Genomic DNA, 21,258 nt, shown 5'->3' with positions numbered 1-21,258 from the left:
GTAAGAAAGAGACTACTATGGAATATATTTGGAAACTGAAAAATAATAGTAAAATTGATGGTTGTCTTGATGGGCATTTAGTAGATAACTAAGGGCTATAATATATGAGGATTTTGAAGACCAAAAGAGGATTATTTGTCTCTACTTTTGAGTTTTTCAACATGAGTTAAAGTAATATTAAGAAAGAATATTTTAGCAGTTACAACTTAAACAAAATCCTTGTCATCACAAAATTAAAAGAAATGATACCTCTTTGTAAGTCAAAATGTTAACATATCTTTTCTTGATCTATGTTCTTTCTTATTTTCTCACCTAACTCAGGTTTGGTAACAAAGAGGAATACATGGCATTCATGAATGATTTTTTAGAACATGAATGGGGTGGAATGAAGCGGTTCCTTTTGGAGATCTCTAATCCAGACACCATCTCAAACACCCCAGGCTTTGATGGTTACATTGATCTGGGCAGAGAGCTGTCAGTTTTGCATTCCTTACTGTGGGAAGTAGTTTCCCAACTTGATAAGGTAAAGTAGGAGGGAGGTGGTAGTGGGAAATGGGAAATACATAACCTTAGTGTCCAGATTCTAGAGATCATCAGGATGATAACAAACTACATTTCTGCTGGTTAAAACAACCTTTTGTTCTAGACACTTAAAAGTAAATGGTTATCATTAAGTAGGTGATGTACACCAAAATTCTTGGAGAGCCACAGAATCACTAATATATGTTTAAATAATTATCTGAGCTAATCAAATATAAATGTATAGAGAAAGATATTTATGAAAACTTGCCTAGAGACGATTTTCAAATATTAGTATATGCATCTTTAGCCATATATAAGAAACTTTATCTGGTAATTTCTAAAGACAAGATCTTTTTTTAAAAGTACAGGTTTATAAAATATTGTTCATCATATTTAAGTTAATTTCACCATGGAGAAGTTGTTTTTTCCACTGTGTAAGTCAGAGTTGAATATAATTTTTAGCACTAAGAGTCACATAGGATCCAAAATTACAGATACTTTCTTTATTTAGCAATGTGAATTAAGAATACAAAAATAATTATTTATTTTCTAACGACTAATGAACTTTATGTCATTTTAATAACTAAGTTTATTAAAAATACCAATCATTTTCTTCATTCTGGATTTTACAAAGAGAAATAGATTCTGTAGTAGAAAATGGTTCAGTAGTCAGTGTTATTTTTCTATGATAAGGATTTATTTGTTTTCTTAAATCTTCCTCTTATCTATAAAATGCTATATCTAATAAAGAATGTATAGTAATAAACTCCTTAGTAAATTTTACTTTCTAGAAAAAATATAGATGGCAGTATGTCCACTGGTACTTAAAATGTTTATAAAACCATAAACCATTCCTTATCCTCAAGAACTACTTCTTTACTTTAAGAAATGCTATGTGGATACTTAAATTGAAATTAGTGGAAAGTAAATTCTCATGTGAATTTTAACTTAACATTATTGAGCAAGTAAAGGCATTGTTCAGATGACATTTATACCTACTCAAGCAGAGTGGAGGGGTGTTAATTAGCTGGAACATAGAGCTAAGTGCTAGAGCACCTGCCTGTCAAGAACAAGGCCTTAGGCTTGATTGCCAGATACACAACACATGCGTGCACACATACACACACACACACACACACACACACACACACACACACACACACACACACACACGAGAGAGAGAGAGAGACAGAGACAGAGACAGAGACAGAGACAGAGACAGAAAGACAGAGTCTACTGATCATTGAGAAGATAAAGAAGACCTAAAGGTAACCATGACTGTTATCCTAAACTGCATAGTAGTTGAGGGATTCTATGAGAACCCATGAGGATAAGAATGCCATAAGGAAAAAAAATGATTAGGTTAGATAAAACAATTGCTTTAAAAGTTGTTTGTTAGATAGCTATATCAGTAAGATATACAGAGTTACTTTATGAAATCGGTCTAGTTTATTCATGATCAAAGTCTTTTTTTTTGTTTTTTTGTTTTTTTGTTTTTTTTTTTTTTGTTTTTCGAGACAGGGTTTCTCTGTGTAGCTTTGCGCCTTTTCCTGGAACTCACTTGGTAGCCCAGGCTGGCCTCGAACTCAGAGAGATCCGCCTGGCTCTGCCTCCCGAGTGCTGGGATTAAAGGCGTGCGCCACCACCGCCCGGCCTTTTTTTTTTTTTTTTTTTTTTTTTTTTTCCAAAGTCTTTTTTTAACAGATTTTTCTGTGTGAACACACTTCTTCATTTTTAGTCTTTATTCATGGGAACCAGGAGTATATCTAGACATATCTGATAAGAGAGAAAGGATCATCTGAATTTTTTGGTTTGGTTTGGTTTTTGACAAAAGATTCAGTTGACAATGAGTCAAGGTTCCCAAGATTGACTGGGACAGTGGATTGTACTGTAAACTAACTGCATGTCCTGCAGTTCTCGGGGTCCCCAAGTGCAGCACCTTTCTGTATGTTGGCATGCATTGCTTTCCTCACATAATCCATTCTTTGGAAGTTTCATCACATTAGCCAGTCATCTGGTCCTGAAGTTCCTTTTGGTTAGAAGGTGTTGGTTCCTCCCTTTCACTCTCCATCTTGGTCTGGTAGTCACTCAAAGATTTAGTGTGCTTTGCATGCATATTTTAGTCGGAATGGCAATAGTTTGTTTGTTTTGAGCATGTCTTTTAATTTTTATTTGCATAATCCTAATTTCTATTTCCTTTCTTTCCTCAATGTCTACTGCACCTTGTTCGCCTCCTCCATTCATCTCGACGCCATGGTTCTGCTGCTCCATAACAATGCATTATGAACTTGCCACTCCCATACGCAATACCTCCCCTCCCTCCAACCTACATCCTTCCATCAATGGGCATCATTGTCCCCAAAACAATATGTTGTGGATGTCACAATGCTTATTGTCCAATTAGGGTGAAAATTCCTTCCTACAGGCAACTGTGGCAAAACTGGGGCCTCTCCCTCGTGTTCTTGCTGATATCACCAAGTCCCTGACTAACCCTACACCAATACAACAGCAGCTGAGACGCTTTGCTGAGCACAGCTCCAGTCCAAATGTCAGTGGAAGCCTCTCCTCTGGGCTGCAGAAAATATTTGAAGACCCCACTGACAGGTATGAAAGAGAGGATTTGAATGCTGCTCCCCAAACAGATGATGTTTAGATTTGCCAGAAACCTATTTCTCTTATTTTTTTAAGTTTGCAACTTCTAAGTAACTGAAAAGAATTGTCTTTGATAAATTCAGTTGCTTGTCACAATGCACAACAGCAAGTATTACTTATTTTCCAGGATGATACTGTAGCATTTTCTGTCTGTCATGTTTCATGGAAGATAAAGGACTTTTATAAAATTGATGTTTTCATATGATCTAGAGCAGTGGTTCTAAACCTTCCTAATGCTGTGACCCTTTAATACAGTTCCTCATGTTATGGTGACACCCAGCATAAAATAATTCCCTTGCTACTTTATAACTATAATTTTGATACTGTTGTGAATCGGAATATCTGATATGCAGGATATCTGATATGCAACCTCCAAAGTGTTCAAGACCCACAAGTTAAGACCCACTGCCCTAGACCCTCAGTTAAGACCATTTTAGAGTTGTCTATGTCTGCTGGATAGGTGGATAAAATGTTGAACCTTTAACTTTGTGCTCTGAATTGGAACAATTTATGCCTTTAACAGTGAACAGATTCTCTGAAGGTTTTGACAGAACTAAATGTGGATTAGGATATTTTAGAGAGTGTTCTAACTCATTAATAACTGAAGACAGTGGTGGGAGATATGTTATTTTCTACCTTTGAGAGAAAACTAGTAATACCAGATTTTATTCTAAGAATTATAGTGATGAAATCGGAGTTTCTAACGAAATATAACTTCCATATTGAAGCTGTGAAACTTCAAAAGAGTTCATATGCCCAAACTGAGGAACTATTAGTTATATTGAATTTGCTTCAAGAGTAATTAAGGGGCCATTCCTTTTCCACAGTGATTTGCATAAACTAAAATCTCCAAGCCAGGAGAACACAGACAGCTATTTCAGAGGGAAAACGTTATTGTTGGTTCAGCAAGCCTCCTCCCAGAGCATGACTTACTCTGAAAAGGATGAAAAGGAAAGCAGCCTTCCTAATGGTCGGAGTATCTCCCTCATGGACCTCCAGGACACTCATGCTGCTCAGGTGGAGCATGCATCTGTCATGCTTGATGTGCCTATGCGCCTTGCAGGAAGCCAGCTGTCTATAACCCAGGTGGCTAGCATCAAACAACTTCGGGAAACCCAGAGCACTCCTCAGAGTGCACCTCAAGTGAGAAGACCCCTGCACCCAGCCTTGAACCAGCCAGGAAGTCTCCAGCCCTTGTCATTCCAGAACCCTGTCTATCACCTCAACAACCCAGTTCCAGCAATGCCAAAGGCCTCTGTAGATTCTAGTTTGGAGAACCTAAGCACTGCCAGTTCTAGAAGCCAAAGCAATAGTGAAGACTTCAAACTCAGTGGACCCAGCAATAGCAGCATGGAAGATTTCACCAAAAGAAGCACGCACAGTGAAGACTTCTCCAGGCGGCACACTGTACCAGACAGACACATACCTCTTGCTCTGCCACGACAAAACAGTACTGGGCAGTCCCAAATCCGAAAAATGGACCAGGCTGGGTTAGGTGCCCGAGCCAAAGCACCCCCATCCCTGCCACATAGTGCTTCCTTACGTAGCACAGGGAGCATGTCAGTGGCCTCTGCAGCCCTAGTGGCTGAACCTGTGCAGAATGGGAGCCGATCCAGACAGCAGTCCTCTTCCTCCAGAGAGAGCCCTGTTCCCAAAGTGAGAGCAATCCAGAGACAACAGACACAGCAGGTAGAGTATGCTAGAAGACTTTGGCTTCTGCTTGGATGGACAACTGGGTTGTTTCTTTATATAGTGTCCAGAAATCAAATTGATAAGAAGGTTTCCACTTGAGAATGTTTCTGTAACCTTTAAAGAGAAGAAAGAAATGGAAAGGTTTGGAAGGTTCTGACTAGGTGAGAGCAGAACAGAGCTTGACTCGTTACCCTTAGGAGACTAACAAACCCTCAGGAGACTTTTCTTTTCCATGAGGAACAGAGCTGCTTCTTCAGGGTGTGCTTAGAGCAGAGCTGTGGCATTGGGTGAATAATTAATTACACAGTTATATAGGAGATCTACAGGCAAAATCAACTGTATTTAGGGAATCTGGAAATTAATCCTTCTTAATTTTTTCCTTAAGCTTCCGGAATAAAGTTTTGCATTCTGAGCTTACAGTGTAATGTAACTGCTCTCCACTTCATCCCCCAGCTCCCTGTGGAAATGCCAAGTCCCATGTGCCATTTCCTGGAATTAGCTTGAAAAATAAACAACTGATCACCTAGAGAGGCCAAGGGAAGAATTACAGAAACACAAATAGTTGATAAGTACTTGAAATATTTGCGCTTCCCTCTGCATATATGGACAAGTCCAGCTAATGTCACACCAATCCTGATAGAACATTTTGAAATTTTATTATTTGCCTAAAATGCAATCATTCCTTCCTTTATGTATGACATTTTGAGTCATTTATACATATTTTCCCCTTAGACATAAACTAATAACTTTAGAGGTCTCTCTTTCACTGTTCCCCATATGTGTTTGTTTCATCTAAAAGTTTCTTCCTAAAAAAATTTTACATTTGGAATTTTTTAATACAATTTTTCATTTTATTATTTATTTACTTATTTTTGGAGACAGGTCTCACTAAGTAACGCTGCTGGCCATGAGCTCACAGAATCAGCCTGCCTTTGCCTCCCAGGCACTGCAGTTATAGCTTTGCACCACTATACCTGGCTTACATATTTTTATTCTTTGAGAATTTGCATTCCCTCCCCTCCAGCTCCTCCCCTACCTTCTAACACCACTTTTGTATCCCAGTTCCATGTGTTCACTCACTCTCTCAAAAACAAACAAAACATTGAGTCTAATTAGGTATAGGACTGACTATCTACTGGAGCATGGGTAGTTTTTCCAGAGCCACATCCCTAAAGACAACTTACTCTCTCCCCGCCAGCAACAGTCAGGTGCCAGTGGCATCTCAGCTAGATGTAGGACTTAATGATCCCTTCCCTGGTTATGTTGGAATTTGGGTTGGCTTAATTGTGTACATGCAGTCACAGCTGCTATGAGTTAATGTGTGTGGTGGTTCTGTCATGTCCAGCAAATAATGTTTCACAAAATCAGCTCCATCTGTTTCTTACATTCTTTCTGCATCCTCTTCCATGATGATCCCTGAGCCTTGAAGGGGGGAGATGTATGCAATTGATATCTCATTTAGATTGAACACTCCAGAGTCTTTATTCTCTTCACGCTGACCAGTTGTGGATCTCTGTATTAATCACCATCTACTACAAAGAGAAGCTTCTCTCATTAGGGTTGAGAGATGTACTAATGTATTGGTATAAAGATAAGAAGTTAAGGGTGTCAGTTTCATACTGTGTTCATTTAGCAGAAGAATAATATTAGGTTGTTCCCTAAGGCCAATCACCTAACCAGTGACGGGATGTGGACCCAGTTAATACTACTAGGCATGAGTTCTATCTATGGAACAGGCTTTAAATCCCAAGAGTTTAGTTGCTCTTTAGACATATCTTTTTTTTTTTTTTTTTTTAATGTGCATTGGTCTTTTGCTTGCATGTATGCCTGTGTGAAGGTGTCAGATCCCCTGGAACTGGAGCTACAGACAGTTGTAGACTGCCATGTTGGTGCTGGGAATTGAACCAGAGTCCTCTGGAAAAAGTCAGTGCTCTTAACCACTGAGCCATCTCTCTAGCTCCGCTCTTTAGACGTATCTTGCCAAATCAGTTGCTATTGTAGCTTACAGGGTTCACAGCTGGGAAGACTGTTCATTACTTTTCCCCCCAGGAGCATGCATAGAACCGTCCAGCACGATGAAAATTAGTCAATAGGGATGAAGCTTCCAGGTCAGTATCAGCTTGATTGTCCTATGACTCAAGTGTCTTTAGCAATAAGGTCATCTTTCAAGTTGTGGAGGGAAACCAAGAGCAATGGCAGTAGCCTCTAATGTTTGGCTGTGATCTATGGGGTCCTGCTGACCAACATTTCAAAAAGAGGTAATCTGACGTGGCACTGGCCTTCTCATTTGATAGCTTATGGAGCCTGGTGCTGAGAGAGCATACCATCTTCTCCCCATGCACCGCCCTTATCGAGTAATTCCATTTAAGTTCCTCATATAAATAAATGAGTGTGCGTGTGCGTGTATGTGTGTGTGTGTGTGTGTGTGTGTGTGTGTGTGTGTGTAAGCGTCTACAGTGGTAGGTTTCTTTGGGGGCATTTTCAGAGGTCTTTAGTGTTAGTTATCCATACTAACTCCTCTAGGCTCCCTTCCCATCCCCCACCACCATTTAACCCTTCCTGTCCCATTATTTCCTCCTTCACACTACCTGAAGTCTATCCCCTTCACTTGAAATTCCACCACATGACCCCTTAACTAGTTCTGTGACTTCTGTGTATACTGTGTGTATATTTTCATTAATTCTTTGAGAATTTAATACATGCAGACAATGTATTTTGATCATATTCTTCTCCCACACCCATCTCCTTTTGATCATGTTCTTCTCCCACACCCATCTCCTCACCATCTACCTTCCATCCCCTTCCAACTTCATGCATTACCTATATACTCATGGGTGTGGGGACATCCACTAGAGTGGAGTATACCTACTAGGGGCCACATTCCTTTAAAAAAAAAAAATGTAACCCTCCTTCCAGAAGCTATCACCTGTTAATAGCTCTCCAGCTTTGAGTGAGAGCTTGTGAGCCCCTGCCCTCTGTCGTGGAATTTTTTGAAACATACTGTGTAAGTTCTAAAGAGTTGATGATTAAAAGAATTCTATAACATCCTTTTAGGGAACAGGATAGGTGCTCAGGAAGACTACACTAAAATCCCAACTCATCTGAGTAATGTAGCTACATTTTTACAGGGAGGTCCTTCCTGATTTAGTTAGCTCTGCATTGCTGTTACTACAGTCAGAACCCTTTCCCCCTGCCCTTGCATTGGTTTTTATTTTAAGAGTTGGACATTTGCAGAATCCATAGATACAGAAGTTGAGGATGAGCTTAAGCTTTTTCTGGAAGCCAACTTCTGAGGAAGATATCTCAGGTGGTTATTCTTTCTGGAGGAACAAAACTCCTCGAGGTTGAGTTCTTCCTTTTAGTTTATTATGTTTCACAAGATTGTACTGATTCGTTTGATCTAATAGGATCATCTGAGGAAAAGTCATGTATACTCCTGTATGTGTAACTCAAGCTGGCCAGGAGCTATGGCCATCTTATTATTCCTCTTCAGCTTCCCCAGGCCTGTACCCTCACAGCTGGCCTGCATGTCTTTTATATATACACATAGATTTGTACAGAAGTGTACATGATTTTTGCTGAAAGGCCTTCATTTATTTAAGCCTTCTTGTAATTGAATTGCATCACATGTTTCTGTGCTGGCTTCCGGTTGATGGTAACTACTTTCAGAGAGTTAAAGTATTTATTGGAGGAAGAATGCACAGCTAAGTAATTTTAGAGATGAAATGCTATATGAAAGCAAACATTTCCTCTAGCTTAGGGTAGCTAGAGGGCAGTGAGGATGAGGTAAAAGTAGAAAAAGTTCTCATTGATTAGGTTCAGTCCTGAAAAGAAAAGGAAAGTCAGAATTCTATTCTTTGGGCAGACAGTACTCTTGCTATTACCCACCCAACTGCCCCATGCAGTGTACTACATAAACTTTTCTTTAAAACATATTTTAAATTTTTCTCTTTCTACTTCTGCCTTTCCATTTTGTTTCCCTCTATCATGTAGTCTTATCACGTATATTTGTGCTTATAATTCTCATGCATTTGCCTATGACCAGTTGCTACTTACATTTTTTCTATAGAAAAATATGACACCAACACACAAGCTCAAAACATATGCTTCCACAAATGAATATAAGACTGCCTAGATAAGTAGGAGGTAGTAGATGTATATCATCTCCAAAAACAAATTTTAATTTTAATTTTTCTGTCACCACCATTAATGAACTAGAGAATGTCTATACTACCATGAATTGGAGCACAGAAACAGTGAGCTGTCCTGACACATTTAAAATATCCATCTTCATTTATACCCTGCTGATAACAGCCCTATCATAGAAGTTGAAACCTAGTGTTTTCATTGCTCAAGTTTGTGAATTTTCTACAGTGGCTTTTTCTATCTATTAAGTAAATGGTTTATTCTTTTGAACTTGTTGTTACTCTTTTTATTCTTATCTTTCCATTTCTTGTGGTTTTTTCATCTCACATGAGTCCTCTGTATAATCAGCACATTTTTAAAGCAAATTCCTCTACATATTTTAATTGCAAATTGTGTTAGGGGATTTTTTTCTTTCTCCCAGCCTAGAGGGTTTCTTTGTGGGGATTGTTCTGTTGGCAGCTGTAATTATCAGCGGCTGTGTCCCATGCAGAGTCCATTTGTGTCTTAGCACAAAGGAGACCAAGGCCTTTGTTGGCAGCGTGGCTGGCTTCAGTCTTCTCAAATAGTGAGGAGGAAGGAAACAAAATCCTAACAAAATACTTTACCAAGAAACAACTCTTTCAGGAAATTCTGGATATTTTGACCCCTTTCAACACCTGTCTGGATTTCTTTTTTTCATTTCTTCTTTTACTTTTTTTAAAAGCATATCATGTATCTTGTACTAATAATAGACTTCATTTATTTTAAATATTTGAGTTGTTGAGACTTAGTATGTCAGAAATTTGAATTTGAAAGGACTTTTAAATAGGCATAACAAGTTCTCCAATATCACGCTGCAGTCTTCACATTTGGATTTGCCAAGACCTCTTCTAACCAAACTCTTTAAGAACTGTCAGAGTTGAGTTGCTTTGGTGTTGATAGCAAACTGGTTATTCATTGATGAGAATTTCTTTCCGACAGAAGAAACTGAAACCAAGTGCTTTTTACATCTAGTAAACACCACTAGCAAGGAGCAGGGGAGCTGGCCTGTTCCAGCTGTCCCAGCAGAGCCAGGCTGTGACTGACTTGTATAGGCGAAACTGTTGTGTCAGGCCTTTGTGCCCTAGAGCATTATTTTGTCCAGGGAAAGCCTGCATAGCATCAACTCAGATGTTGAGAGACTGTAGGATATCTCCTTTTGCTGTCTTTTTCACCCTTCATGACCTCTTAAAAGTCAGGTAACTATAAATGTTCTTCCTAAGGCTGTAGCTAAGCATGATGAAATCTGAACCACTTACCAGCCGCTGGCTTCCATTTCTTTGACTATGAATTAGAGATAATAAGCTTTGTTATATATCCAGCTTATAAAAAGGAGATGGGATGGTTGTTAATGAAAAGCCTTTAATGCCCTTCCAAAGAACAGTGTCCTTCTCTTATAATGCATTTTATTTTAGCAGTGAATTCTGAAGAAAACTCAGTGTTAATATATAAAATTTTATTGATCGTTTCTTATACATTGAATTAGTCACTGTAGTTCAAAAGAATTGTATGATGTAGTGCTGTTTGTTTGGTAGTGATGTAACTGAGAAGACCAGCACATATGAGACCGAAAGAAAAAAATAAATAAATAACAGGGCTGGAAAAATAACTTGATGGTTAAGAGCACTTATGCTCTTGCAGAGGACCTGTGTAGCAGCTCACCAGCCTGTAACTCCAGCTCCAAATAAGTTTTTTTAAAAAAAAAAAAAAAAAAAAAGAAAAACTATAAAAGGCAGTTTATAGATTTTTCATGTAGTACGCATATTCTAATACTTTTGAACCAAAATTACCTCTATTTTCTTTCACTCTAGTACAGTAACTACTTTTGACTTCCTCTATATTATTTTCTACTCATAACCTTCTAAAGGATGTGACATAAACAAATAATAAGGCTCATCTGAGTTTTACTTACCTTATTATTTTGATGATTTACCCAGAGTAAGATTCCACCAATAAAATAGGAAGAGATGACCAGTTCCCATTGCACTGTCTATCACAATTCACTCGTTATTGTATTAGTCCTCCTAAAAAGACAATAGCTACCACCATCATCAGGGGTGTGAACCAACCCTTGCTTTCAAATCTCACATAACATTTCAAGCCTAGATCACCTACATTGTCTTTGCTGTCTTGCTTTTAATATGCTTTTCAAGCTGAGATCTTTCGTTTGTATGTTTTTAGGCACACCATTTGTTTAGAACTAAGGAGATTTATAGATAATAAAGTTACCCATAACAAATGACAGGGAAAGAAAGATTATTCAAGCAATATTTTATTAACCATTGAAAGCAGGAAGCTATTGGATAACTGCCTTAATTAATAAGCTCTTAATAGTGAGGTTATCAGTAGCTTATAAAGTATCAACTTTACCTCAAACTACTGTTAAGTAGAAAATCCTAGACCAACAGCTTCTGTCTGCCCTAACTGTGCTGAAGTAATATGATTGTAAAACTAAAAGGCCATTTGTCTCCTTTAAATATTGATATCTATTAGTTATTTAAGATTAGGTGCTACCCTTTTTATTTTATATCAGAAAATTAACCCAATGTTTCCATTTCTTCTAATCAGTACAGAAACAGGTTGTTGCACTCTGCTTTTCACACCCAGTGTGCAGAGAACTACACATGTATTTGTGTATAAAGTACTTGCAGTTTATGAAAGGTTTTCATTCTCTGGCATGTTTTTCTTACAACCTTTGGTTTTTTGAGGCAAGGTCTCTCTCTATGTAGTCTTAGCTGTCCTAGAACTTGCTGTGTAGACCAGGCAGACCTCAAACACACAGAGATGCTTGCCTCTGCCTTCCCAGTGCTGGGATTAGAGGTGTGTGCCACCATGCTCAAATCTCATAATTTTTTATATGAATAGTTCTTTCCTTTTGTAGATGGCACTGTATCCTATAGGCCAGAATTCCCCAAGTATTATATAAGTGCATACTTATATAGTATCAAACTCATAGCTCTACTGATAATGCTTAGTGTAAGGGCTTAGGTAACTATAAAAGGTTATTTTTAAAAGAGATAAACAAATGTTGGTAATAAGGTAGATACAGCAAAAAAGTGACCCACAAGTAAATGGGATATAATAAACATTTCTATAACTGTAGTAGAAGTGGAAATAGAGTTTTAAGTACAAAGGGTACTGAAATTTAAGATTAAAACACATGCAAATATAAAATTATGACTTTAGAGAGGGAATTTCTACACATTCATTCACAAGTGTGTGTGTGTGTGTGTGTGTGTGTGTGTGTGTGTGTGTGTGTGTGTCTGTGTGTCTACTTATAAACTTCATCCTTCCTCAAGCACAAAGCCATTCTTACTGAGCAGAATTCTCCTTCAAACCCTTAAGACAACCTATATTAGTCCTGTGTGTGTTTATAAAGTCTCTAAAGACAGGCTTTTCATCTTGCCTTCTAACCCTCATAGTCATCAAAATCCCCATTTTATTTAGAGCTTAACTGAGTTCTAGTCTTAAAGTTTCTTAAAGTATAGCTTGACATAGGAGAGAAAGTTCTCTTCAGTTATGAAATTTAGAGTTGTTCCTCAAAATATAAATCCATTTTAATTATAAAAAGCTAGCATAAACACACAGATTTTTTCTTACTATTACACACACACACTCACCCCTCTCTCCATCTTCCCTCACCCTTATACACACACACATGTAACATGTATACATTTTCTTCCGGTCTCTAGCAGCCTAGGAACTAATACTCTTAAGTTACCAAAGAACTTTCACATGTACCATTTTACCAACCCTCAGAATTCCCTGTGAGATGATCAGGTAGGTAATGGGAATGGTGGCATCTTCATTCAATAGATGAGGAAAGTAGAATTTAAGAGATTAAATGTTTTAACTACTAATTGGCAGAGTTGCTTCTCAAGACTAGAATTTTTAACACTCTGTATATCTATATTGAGAAGGATAAGAAAGACCATTTATCTTGCTACCCTAACTAAGCCCTTTCAGGGGCTTAGACTATCTGGAATTCATAGTTTGATCTTAGGTACTTAACAAACTTTGTAGTGCTGAGGACATAGTTTAGTAGTAAAGCACTTGCCCAGAGCACATACGAAGCCTTGGATTCCAGATCTAACACAGTTAAGTAAACAAACAAACAAAAAAAGGCCAAGAAATGTCTTACCTAAAACACACTCTTTAATGGTCCTAACACACAGGAGTCAGTTTCTAGAAACATAATAAATACCACCACTTTCTCTTTCTCTAAATGGTTAATGTAAAAGCTCAGTATTGACATTCAGATATGTACATCTATGAGCTTGCTTAGCATCAGCCAACTCTTTAGTCCCTGGTTATCCCTGACTCAACAGATATCCCGCCTTCTGAACACTCAGCCTGTCCTCTCTCTTCTTCTGTCCTCTCAGCTTCAGTAGGTTAACTTCATAGCTGGCAACATTTGTTTTGCAGAGCAAATTAGCAGTGTTAAGGCATTTTTTAAAAGGAAAAAAAAGAATGGTTCTTGAAAGTTGTGTATATGAATTCAGAATGGTTTGTCCTTAAACAGATGCATGTTCTCTTTCCCTACTCCCTGACCCTCGCATTAACAGACTTGCCTAAAACTGAAAGCACTTATTAAGAGTGATGACAGTTATGTAATTGTCTTGCTGAAGCATAACTGGTGTTTAGAAATGGTAATAAAAATCTCTGATGTAGGTTCAGTCACCTGTGGATTCTGCCACAATGTCTCCAGTAGAAAGGACAGCAGCCTGGGTTCTGAACAATGGACAGTATGAAGAGGATGTGGAAGAAACCGAACACAATCAAGATGAAGCCAAGCATGCTGAGAAGGTAGAACCTAATTTGTCTTCGTTGACTTAATGGCCCCACAACTGATAGGTGATTTAAAAAAAAAAAAAAGGAAAACACCAAGTTTGGCCTGGGACTCACTGCTTCACTCAGGCCTTTGTCTCTATTTCTCATGTTCCCATCACATCTGTGTGTTATAGGTTAGTAGTGTCTCTGTGAGTATATGGACAGTGTCTATTGTGCTAAGGAGAAGAGGGGTGGCATGATTTTTAATGTAGGTTTCTTTAATTTAGAAAGATTATTTGTTTCTGATACTTGTTTCTAACCTTTTTAGTTGAACATTTGTTTTTTCTGTAAACTCTGTTCTTCAAGTTCACAATTTACTTTAGGACTAGACAATCTAAATCTTGGAAACAGTCAGTTTATATTTTAGTTGTTCTGTTGAGTTTTTTGCCTTTTGTGAATAAAGACTGCTTAACTATATAGATAATTATTTAAAAGGTATCTGTTGTTTGAGAGGTTTCATAGTGTTTTGGAGGGTACATGGGTTTGTTTGTTTTCTGAGACGGGATCTCACATATACCCCCATACTGACTTCAAATTCACAGTCTTCTGGCCTCTACCTTGGGAGTTAAGGGCATTTATTTTATTTACTTACTTACTTACTTACTTACTTACTTACTTACTTATTTTTTTATTTGCTTAGTTATTCATTTATTTATTTACATACTTTAAAGAAAAACAAACCTGGAAAAAATTAAGCAAAAATATAACCTTAAAGTCACATTTAATTGAACATCAGACAACTAACTTTTTTTTGGTTAGAAAATCATAAACTATGCCTGATGATGCAGCCCAGCCTTTCAGAGCTGTCCTAAGGCTTTCTGCTTCAGCTTTTAGATTAACCAGCATAATTTAGAGCAGTGGAGTTGATAAGCAGTAGCTAGTTGCCTTTCACCAGTTAAATGAGATGTTACTATAGAAGTTGTATTATACCAAACAGCACTCATATTTATCATTAGTTTACTAGTGACTATAAGTAGCCTACCCATAAGGAAGATCATGTTTCTCACCTTGCCTGGACAGTTTCACTTTCTGTTACACTAACAACCCTGTCCACAGGAACTTTAGTACATGAAAGGACCAAGTAACCAGCTGAATTAAAGAACTTATAGAAGACTAGTGAGAACGTAGATAGATTCCAGCAGGTGGTACCAGATCAGACATATGAAGCCACGTCATGAAAATAGGACAGGAGACAATATTAATTAGTCCTTGAGACGATGTAGGCCCTTGTCATTGCTAATGACCTGAATACTTGATAATTTTATAATTAAGGGAAAAGCAGTAATAGCCTGTTCTGTCATGAAATTGTATTAACTGATTTAGTTGCTTAACAGAATGTTACTTATTCTCTGAATAGTCTAAAGGGTGCGTTCTAGTGGAGGAAAGATAGTCTAATGAGCCCCAGGGTCAAGAATCATGCAGTACAGGTGATGACATAGAAGTCTTTCTCATGTAGACAGCTAGCTTTTAGCTTAAGTCATTTGTTGGGCTTCTAACTATTTAGTCATTTTCTTTTTCTTTCTCCCTTCTATTCGGTACTGTTACAGATTGGATGTGGCTTGCCACAACTGGTAGTTTAGTGTGGAGAAAAGTGCGTAAATCTGTAGATGTGTACTGCCAAGTTAAGATTCATAATGTCATTTTAGACGTGACAGTGCTTCCTTAACATCCATGCCCGCCAATACTGTAAACAACCTGGGCAGCAGCAAGTATCAGACAGTATCCGCCTGTCACCTGGGCTTCTCTGGCTAGAAAGGGCATCGGTACTTCAAAGCCAATATAATTCCTGTCATCCATGCCTCTTCCCCTTTGCCAGTATGAACAGGAAATTAGCAAACTGAAGGAGCGCCTACGAGTTTCCAGCCGGCGGCTAGAGGAGTACGAGCGCCGGCTTCTGGTGCAGGAGCAGCAGATGCAGAAGCTGCTGCTGGAGTACAAGGCCCGGCTGGAGGACAGTGAGGAGCGGCTGCGCAGACAGCAGGAGGAGAAGGACAGCCAGATGAAAAGCATCATCAGCAGGTCAGTAGACCACCCGGTAGCTGATTGGCTCTAGATAGGCACAAAGAGGTGAGGAAATGATCCAAATACTTTCAGTACCCCCCCCCCAAGCCATTTTCATCCATAGTGTATATTCTGTGGCACTTGGTATAAATGTAATGACTGTGACTCTCAGGTATTAAACCAAATGAGATCTGGTGTACTTACCATGAAGCTAAGGTAGGCTTTTTCTTTACCCATAACAATATTAGAAGAAAAAAAAGAGGGAAACTAGGAATTTATTTTGAAGTTTTAGATGGGTTTTTTAAAATCTATGTCTAAGATTTTTTTTTGCCCAGACAAGTCCAAAAACAGTGAATGTCTTTAGAACCAGAGGACCAAAAAAGTACCATGGATGCCAGCAAAGGAGAGTATAGAAGAGATCCATTTGACTGTATTTGCAGAGCACTTGCTATGGGCCAAGCACTTTTCTAAGTACTGTATAAATAGTATTTTGTTTTATTTCCATCTTGGTTTCTGAAACAGATATTATCGCTTATTTACTAAAAGAGAAACTGGCAACAGTTGCTTGCCCAAGGTAACATAGTGGAGACTTAGGATTTGAGCCAGGTATCAGACTCCAGACTCCAGACTCATAGCCACTACCTTCAGTATTGTCACATGCTTTGGACAAAATAAGAGAACAGAAAAAGTGTTGCTGTTTTAGTAGCTTGGAAATATAACTGACTTCATACTGAGAGCCATAGGAGTAGAACTGAGGAGTTACATGCATAAGTGGGTTGAGATGTGAGGAGTAAATGAGATATGAGATCTACTAGAACATCCTGTAGGAAACAGAGCTGTGCAAGGGAAGAGGATGGGATGGTAGCTACAGTGTAACTTTAGAGTAAGAGTAGATGGTTTGCAGCCAAGCATGGTGGTGCTTGCCCATAGTAATCCCAACATTCAGGAGGTAGAAGTAGGAGTACCAGGAACTCAAGGCCAGAATGAGCTACTTTCTCAAAAATAAATAATTTAAAAAGTAGATAGTCTTTTTATTCTGTTGTTGTGTTTCATTTGCTATTTTAAGGTATTTGTTAAGGGGGTCACCTAATAGGAAGATGATGATTATAAGAATACTATTCTCAAGAAAATGTAATGTTATGACCAGCCACAGGTAAAAGAATCAACTTAGGATGTCTTCTTTCAAGGGAATCTGGGAGAGGAGGAAAAGAAAGAAAAGGTTATGGCAATAAAATAGGTCTTCTATTGGGAACCACCAGTTTAAGTTTCTCAATCTCTGTATTACCTAGCCCTGTCTTTGAAAATATTGATACCTCCTTCCTACCACATTCTAGGCTAATGGCTGTGGAAGAGGAATTGAAAAAGGATCATGCCGAGATGCAAGCAGTTATTGATGCAAAGCAGAAAATAATTGATGCACAGGTAAGCAGGTCCTGGACCTAGCAGAAAGCACTTGTTTTTAATACCTGTTATTTTCTGACTTCCCTCTCTTGCAAATGGCAAAGCAGTAGAAAATGAGACGCTGAAAGTTTCTTGATATTATCCTTTGAATATTAAATGAGTTTCCATATGACCTCAATGATTTTTCTTTAATGACATAGCATTAATATTAGCATGCAAAATATTGTATATTAATGTAGTTGTTTGACACATCTTAGCCTAGTACATGATAAAGTTAGTTGGCTTGCTTCCTTGTGGAAAGGAGGATGTTTTCTAAGAGAGTAACTGTAAAAAGTACATTGCATGTATCTGGCTTGTGACTTCCACTGACCATTGCTTGGCTGTGTTCTTCACGGTCTTGTCAGTCACATCCACTGCCATCAACACCTAGTCCTAGTAAAGGAATTGTAGGGGAAAGATAAGTTTGTAGAAGATAGCTTTCCTTGTTACTCTTTTGGTTCAGAGTTTGGCATTGCTGCTTGGAATGTGCTTGGCTGCTCTTCTGTGTTGATGCTATGCCTAGAGAACCTCTTGGATATTTTAAAAAGGTTGATAATTAGAACCTATAATAGCTACAGCTAGTGAGATGACAGCCTGCAAGAGCCCTTCACAAGGACACCAGTGATCAGAGCAAAATCTAGGACGTAGGAAGTTTTCAGTTCCTTATTGCTTTATCACTGTAGAGTATGATTTATTTCCTAAACGGAAATGAATTGCAGAAGGCAATTATAGTTTTGATAGTGGTTCATCTAGCCATACTGAGTGTATTGCCTGTCTAGGAACAACTAGCCAAGTTTGCATCTCTTTAAGCTATGAAATAATAGTGAGAGCATTCTACTTCATTCTCAATGTATCAACCACTAGTCAGTATATACAAGAGCCCCCAGTATTCTTAAACATGCACTTCAACATTTGAGTTTCCTTATGAGGTCAGTGTACATGAGGTTTATTTTTCAAACTGGGAGCATAGCCCTGTGAAGAACGCTTCACAGGCTTCATCCATCTTGGAGCTCACTAGACTTAGAAGCTAGTTAAGAGGTGTGATGCTTTCTCACATGCATAGCTTCCAAAATATTTTAGACTCAAATTCTGGATATTTTGGCCTCTTTTGAGCCAGAGAAATGTTATGATTACTTTACTTTCTCTTTTATTATTTTATTCTTTCTAGGTATCCCCAAGGTAAGTGAGGGAAGAATAGTAGAAACAAATCCAAGGCCATCTTGCTATATTATCCTATTTAAAAAAATCACTCTATAAACTTAAGAGAAACAGTGTCGATAAAGAAGGCAATTTCTTCATGAAAACTAATGTTGAAAGGTTCCACTTTGGTTTCTCAATATCAGTATAAAGCAGGGTGAGCCTTATTAGTAACCACACAGAGAGATTTTAGTGCTGAGATAGAATAGATTTCAGCCAATATAATGCAGCCAGTCATAAGCAGAGGGAACTTGCCAGCAACACAGTATGGCTCTGTGTATGCTGGCCTACAGGACAGCCCTGTCCCTAGTTTTGATCTGAGTATAAAACAAAAGTCGTAGTTACTAAAGGTGAAGTCTAGGAAGGGAATTTGATTGACCAAGAGTCAAAAGCTCTCAATGAATCCATTAGATGGTGTCACTACAGAGAAGGAGGAAATGGTATCCTTGGATCTCAGTCAGTCAGATGTACAGTCTGGCCATGGCAATTTGGTTTTCAAAAGGCTTGGTTCTCTGGACTATTTCAATGGAACCAAGGCACCTTCCATAAACCAATGCTCCCACTGGCCACTCAACCATGAAGACCACTCTCAACTAATGGGTCAGAACATACTGGGCTTTGTTAAATGTGATATGTTTCCCACTAAAGCATAGGCTTTATTATATCATAAATTCCTCTACAAAAGCTAATATAGATCCCTAAAGAATACTCAGACAACCCACTGGACATTTGAAAACCACTTTACCAGGCACAGCACAAATCATAAATACCAAAGACAGTTAAAAATATAATAGTGTTGCCGGGCGGTGGTAGCACACGCACCTGGGAGGCAGAGCCAGGTGGCTCTCTGTGAGTTCGAGGCCAGCCTGGAATACCAGGTGGGTTCCAGGAAAGGTGCAAAGCTACACAGAAAAACCCTGTCTCGAAAAACCAAAATAATAATAATAATAATAATAATAATAATAATAATAATAATAATAATAATAGTGTCTTAAAAGGGAGCATTCTCAATCCAAACTATTGGCTTACTGGTACATAGAATCATAAAATAGCAAAAGATTGTACATATTTAGATATTCTTTGTAACAAATGACTTTTTAACAGATTCTTTTCTGTGAGCACGAATCTTAACATCTTAAGTGATTGTTGGAACAGAGTAGCCCTTTTGGCTTCATTTCTTAAATGAAGACATATTTGGAAATAATAGTCTCCCTAGGAGGTAACCCATAATTTTATATCCACAGCATATGGCTTAGTGCCAATAATAGTAAATATATATATTTCTAAATGGAAACAGTTATTTTCTTTGTGCTAGGATTAATTCTAGCACTTGTCAGAACACTAACACTCAGGTACCCCAGGAATGCTTTTCATCTCTCACCAGCCCCTGTTCCTTGTTGGGGAATTCAGCTTCTTCCTCTCCTTGAGTCAGTTCCTGCTACAAAGCACAGGTGCACATCAGTCCCTTTCTGCAGAACTGCAAAAGGATGAGTGGCAGAATCACAGTCCTGAACCTCACAGCTCAGACGTGGGTCACAATGATGACACCAAGGAATAGAGCAAACCATGAAGTGTGGCACCTTTCACCCCCAGGCATGAGGGCTTACAACTCCTGGATCTCTCATGTGACTAGATAGAGAACAGAGAGGGGCTACTTCCTATGAGAAATAAAGCAGCTGCCTAGTTACTATTGCAAGTGATATCTCCACTGTGTTAAATTACAGGTCATAAATGGAAGTGAGATTATTCAAACAGGCAAGTAATCCCTGTGCGTTCTCTAGCTGAGCAGTTCCCAGCCCTGGCCAGTGCACTGGCCTCCTACACATTCCAGCTCCTGGAACTCCCATGTTGAGTCCTTCCTTTCAGGCATGTTAGATTGCTTTGTGTTCTAAGCCAGGCAGAATCAAATGTCATAGCAATTTTTGCCAACTGAACTTTACTTTCAAAAGATCTAGTTTCCTGTTTGAGGTTGTTTTTTATTTGTGGGGGGTTGTTTGTTTGTTTGTTTGTTTGTCTTTCCTTTAATTTCTGTTTTATTTGAGAGGTTGACAGGAAGGAAACTGCAAAGGGCGTTTTTCTGCTTAGAAACTTTCAGGTGTCTAGCAGGAGAGGTTGTGTGATATCAGTTATTATTTGCAGGCAATATGTAATTATAGTCCTTCTCGGGTTCTTTTTTTTAAAGCCCTTTAAGGCTCAATTTGATTTTTTGAGGGGGTAGAGGATTGTCTTGTTTTGTTTTTGTGAATACTTAATTTTTTATGAACCCCGAGAATGCTGTTTTCCTTAGTATTGGGGCCTTGTCACTTGTCCCAAAACTGAAATAACTTTCCTTGCCTATTTTAAGAAATTACCAGTTATGGTACAAATTTTCACTTATTAGATAATATGCAAGAAATTTATCAAAATGAAACAAATATTTATTAAAAATTTAAATACCATTTATTCTGCTTAGGGGTCATTCCTCACTATGAGGAAGGACATTATATTTGGAATCTACCTATTGTTCTTTTTTACTTGTCCTTACTTATTGTCTTTGAAAAAAGCTGTATTTGTTTTCCCACTAAATCCCTATAATTTTTAAGTAAGTACTATTTTTAAGAGCTTTTCAGGGGCTGGAGAGATGGCTCAGAGGTTAAGAACACTGGCTGTTCTTCCAGAGGTCCTGAGTTCAATTCCCAGCACCCACATGGTGGCTCACAACCATCTGTAATGAGATCTGGCTCCCTCTTCTGGCCTGTAGGGATAAATGCAAACAGAACA

General features: G+C 38.3%; 2 protein-coding genes across 10 annotated transcripts in view; one reads left to right on the top strand and one right to left on the bottom strand.

The window, feature by feature from the left end:
• Positions 1 to 21,258, bottom strand: part of Clec20a (C-type lectin domain containing 20A) — a 57,976-nt gene that overhangs the window by 11,154 nt on the left and 25,564 nt on the right. Inside the window, exon 11 of one of the 3 annotated variants that reach the window (XM_076547767.1) lies at positions 10,738 to 11,054. The exons of the other annotated variants lie outside the window; for them this stretch is intronic. Within the exon in view, the coding sequence (XP_076403882.1) occupies positions 11,046 to 11,054 (9 nt within the window). The 3' untranslated portion in view covers positions 10,738 to 11,045. Of the gene's footprint in view, positions 1 to 10,737; positions 11,055 to 21,258 lie in introns of those variants that run through there. 3 annotated transcript variants of the gene reach the window in all.
• Rasal2 (RAS protein activator like 2) overlaps positions 1 to 21,258 on the top strand; it is a 301,544-nt gene that overhangs the window by 272,950 nt on the left and 7,336 nt on the right. For 4 of the 7 annotated variants that reach the window (XM_015992624.3, XM_076547763.1, XM_042258370.2 and 1 more), the window contains 7 exons: positions 322 to 523; positions 2,927 to 3,126; positions 4,002 to 4,863; positions 13,702 to 13,836; positions 15,677 to 15,879; positions 17,196 to 17,283; positions 20,223 to 20,253. In XM_015992624.3, coding sequence (XP_015848110.1) covers positions 322 to 523; positions 2,927 to 3,126; positions 4,002 to 4,863; positions 13,702 to 13,836; positions 15,677 to 15,879; positions 17,196 to 17,283; positions 20,223 to 20,253 — 1,721 coding nt within the window. The remainder of the gene's footprint in view (positions 1 to 321; positions 524 to 2,926; positions 3,127 to 4,001; positions 4,864 to 13,701; positions 13,837 to 15,676; positions 15,880 to 17,195; positions 17,284 to 20,222; positions 20,254 to 21,258) is intronic. The other 3 variants (XM_015992627.3, XM_015992625.3, XM_015992628.3) reach the window with 3 other exon arrangements.

This window comes from Peromyscus maniculatus, chromosome 11 (assembly GCF_049852395.1).
Source record: "Peromyscus maniculatus bairdii isolate BWxNUB_F1_BW_parent chromosome 11, HU_Pman_BW_mat_3.1, whole genome shotgun sequence".
In the NCBI taxonomy this organism is placed as follows: domain Eukaryota; kingdom Metazoa; phylum Chordata; class Mammalia; order Rodentia; family Cricetidae; genus Peromyscus; species Peromyscus maniculatus.
The sequence above is the reverse complement of the archived record's forward strand: the minus strand, read 5'-3'. Positions and strand labels throughout refer to the sequence as shown.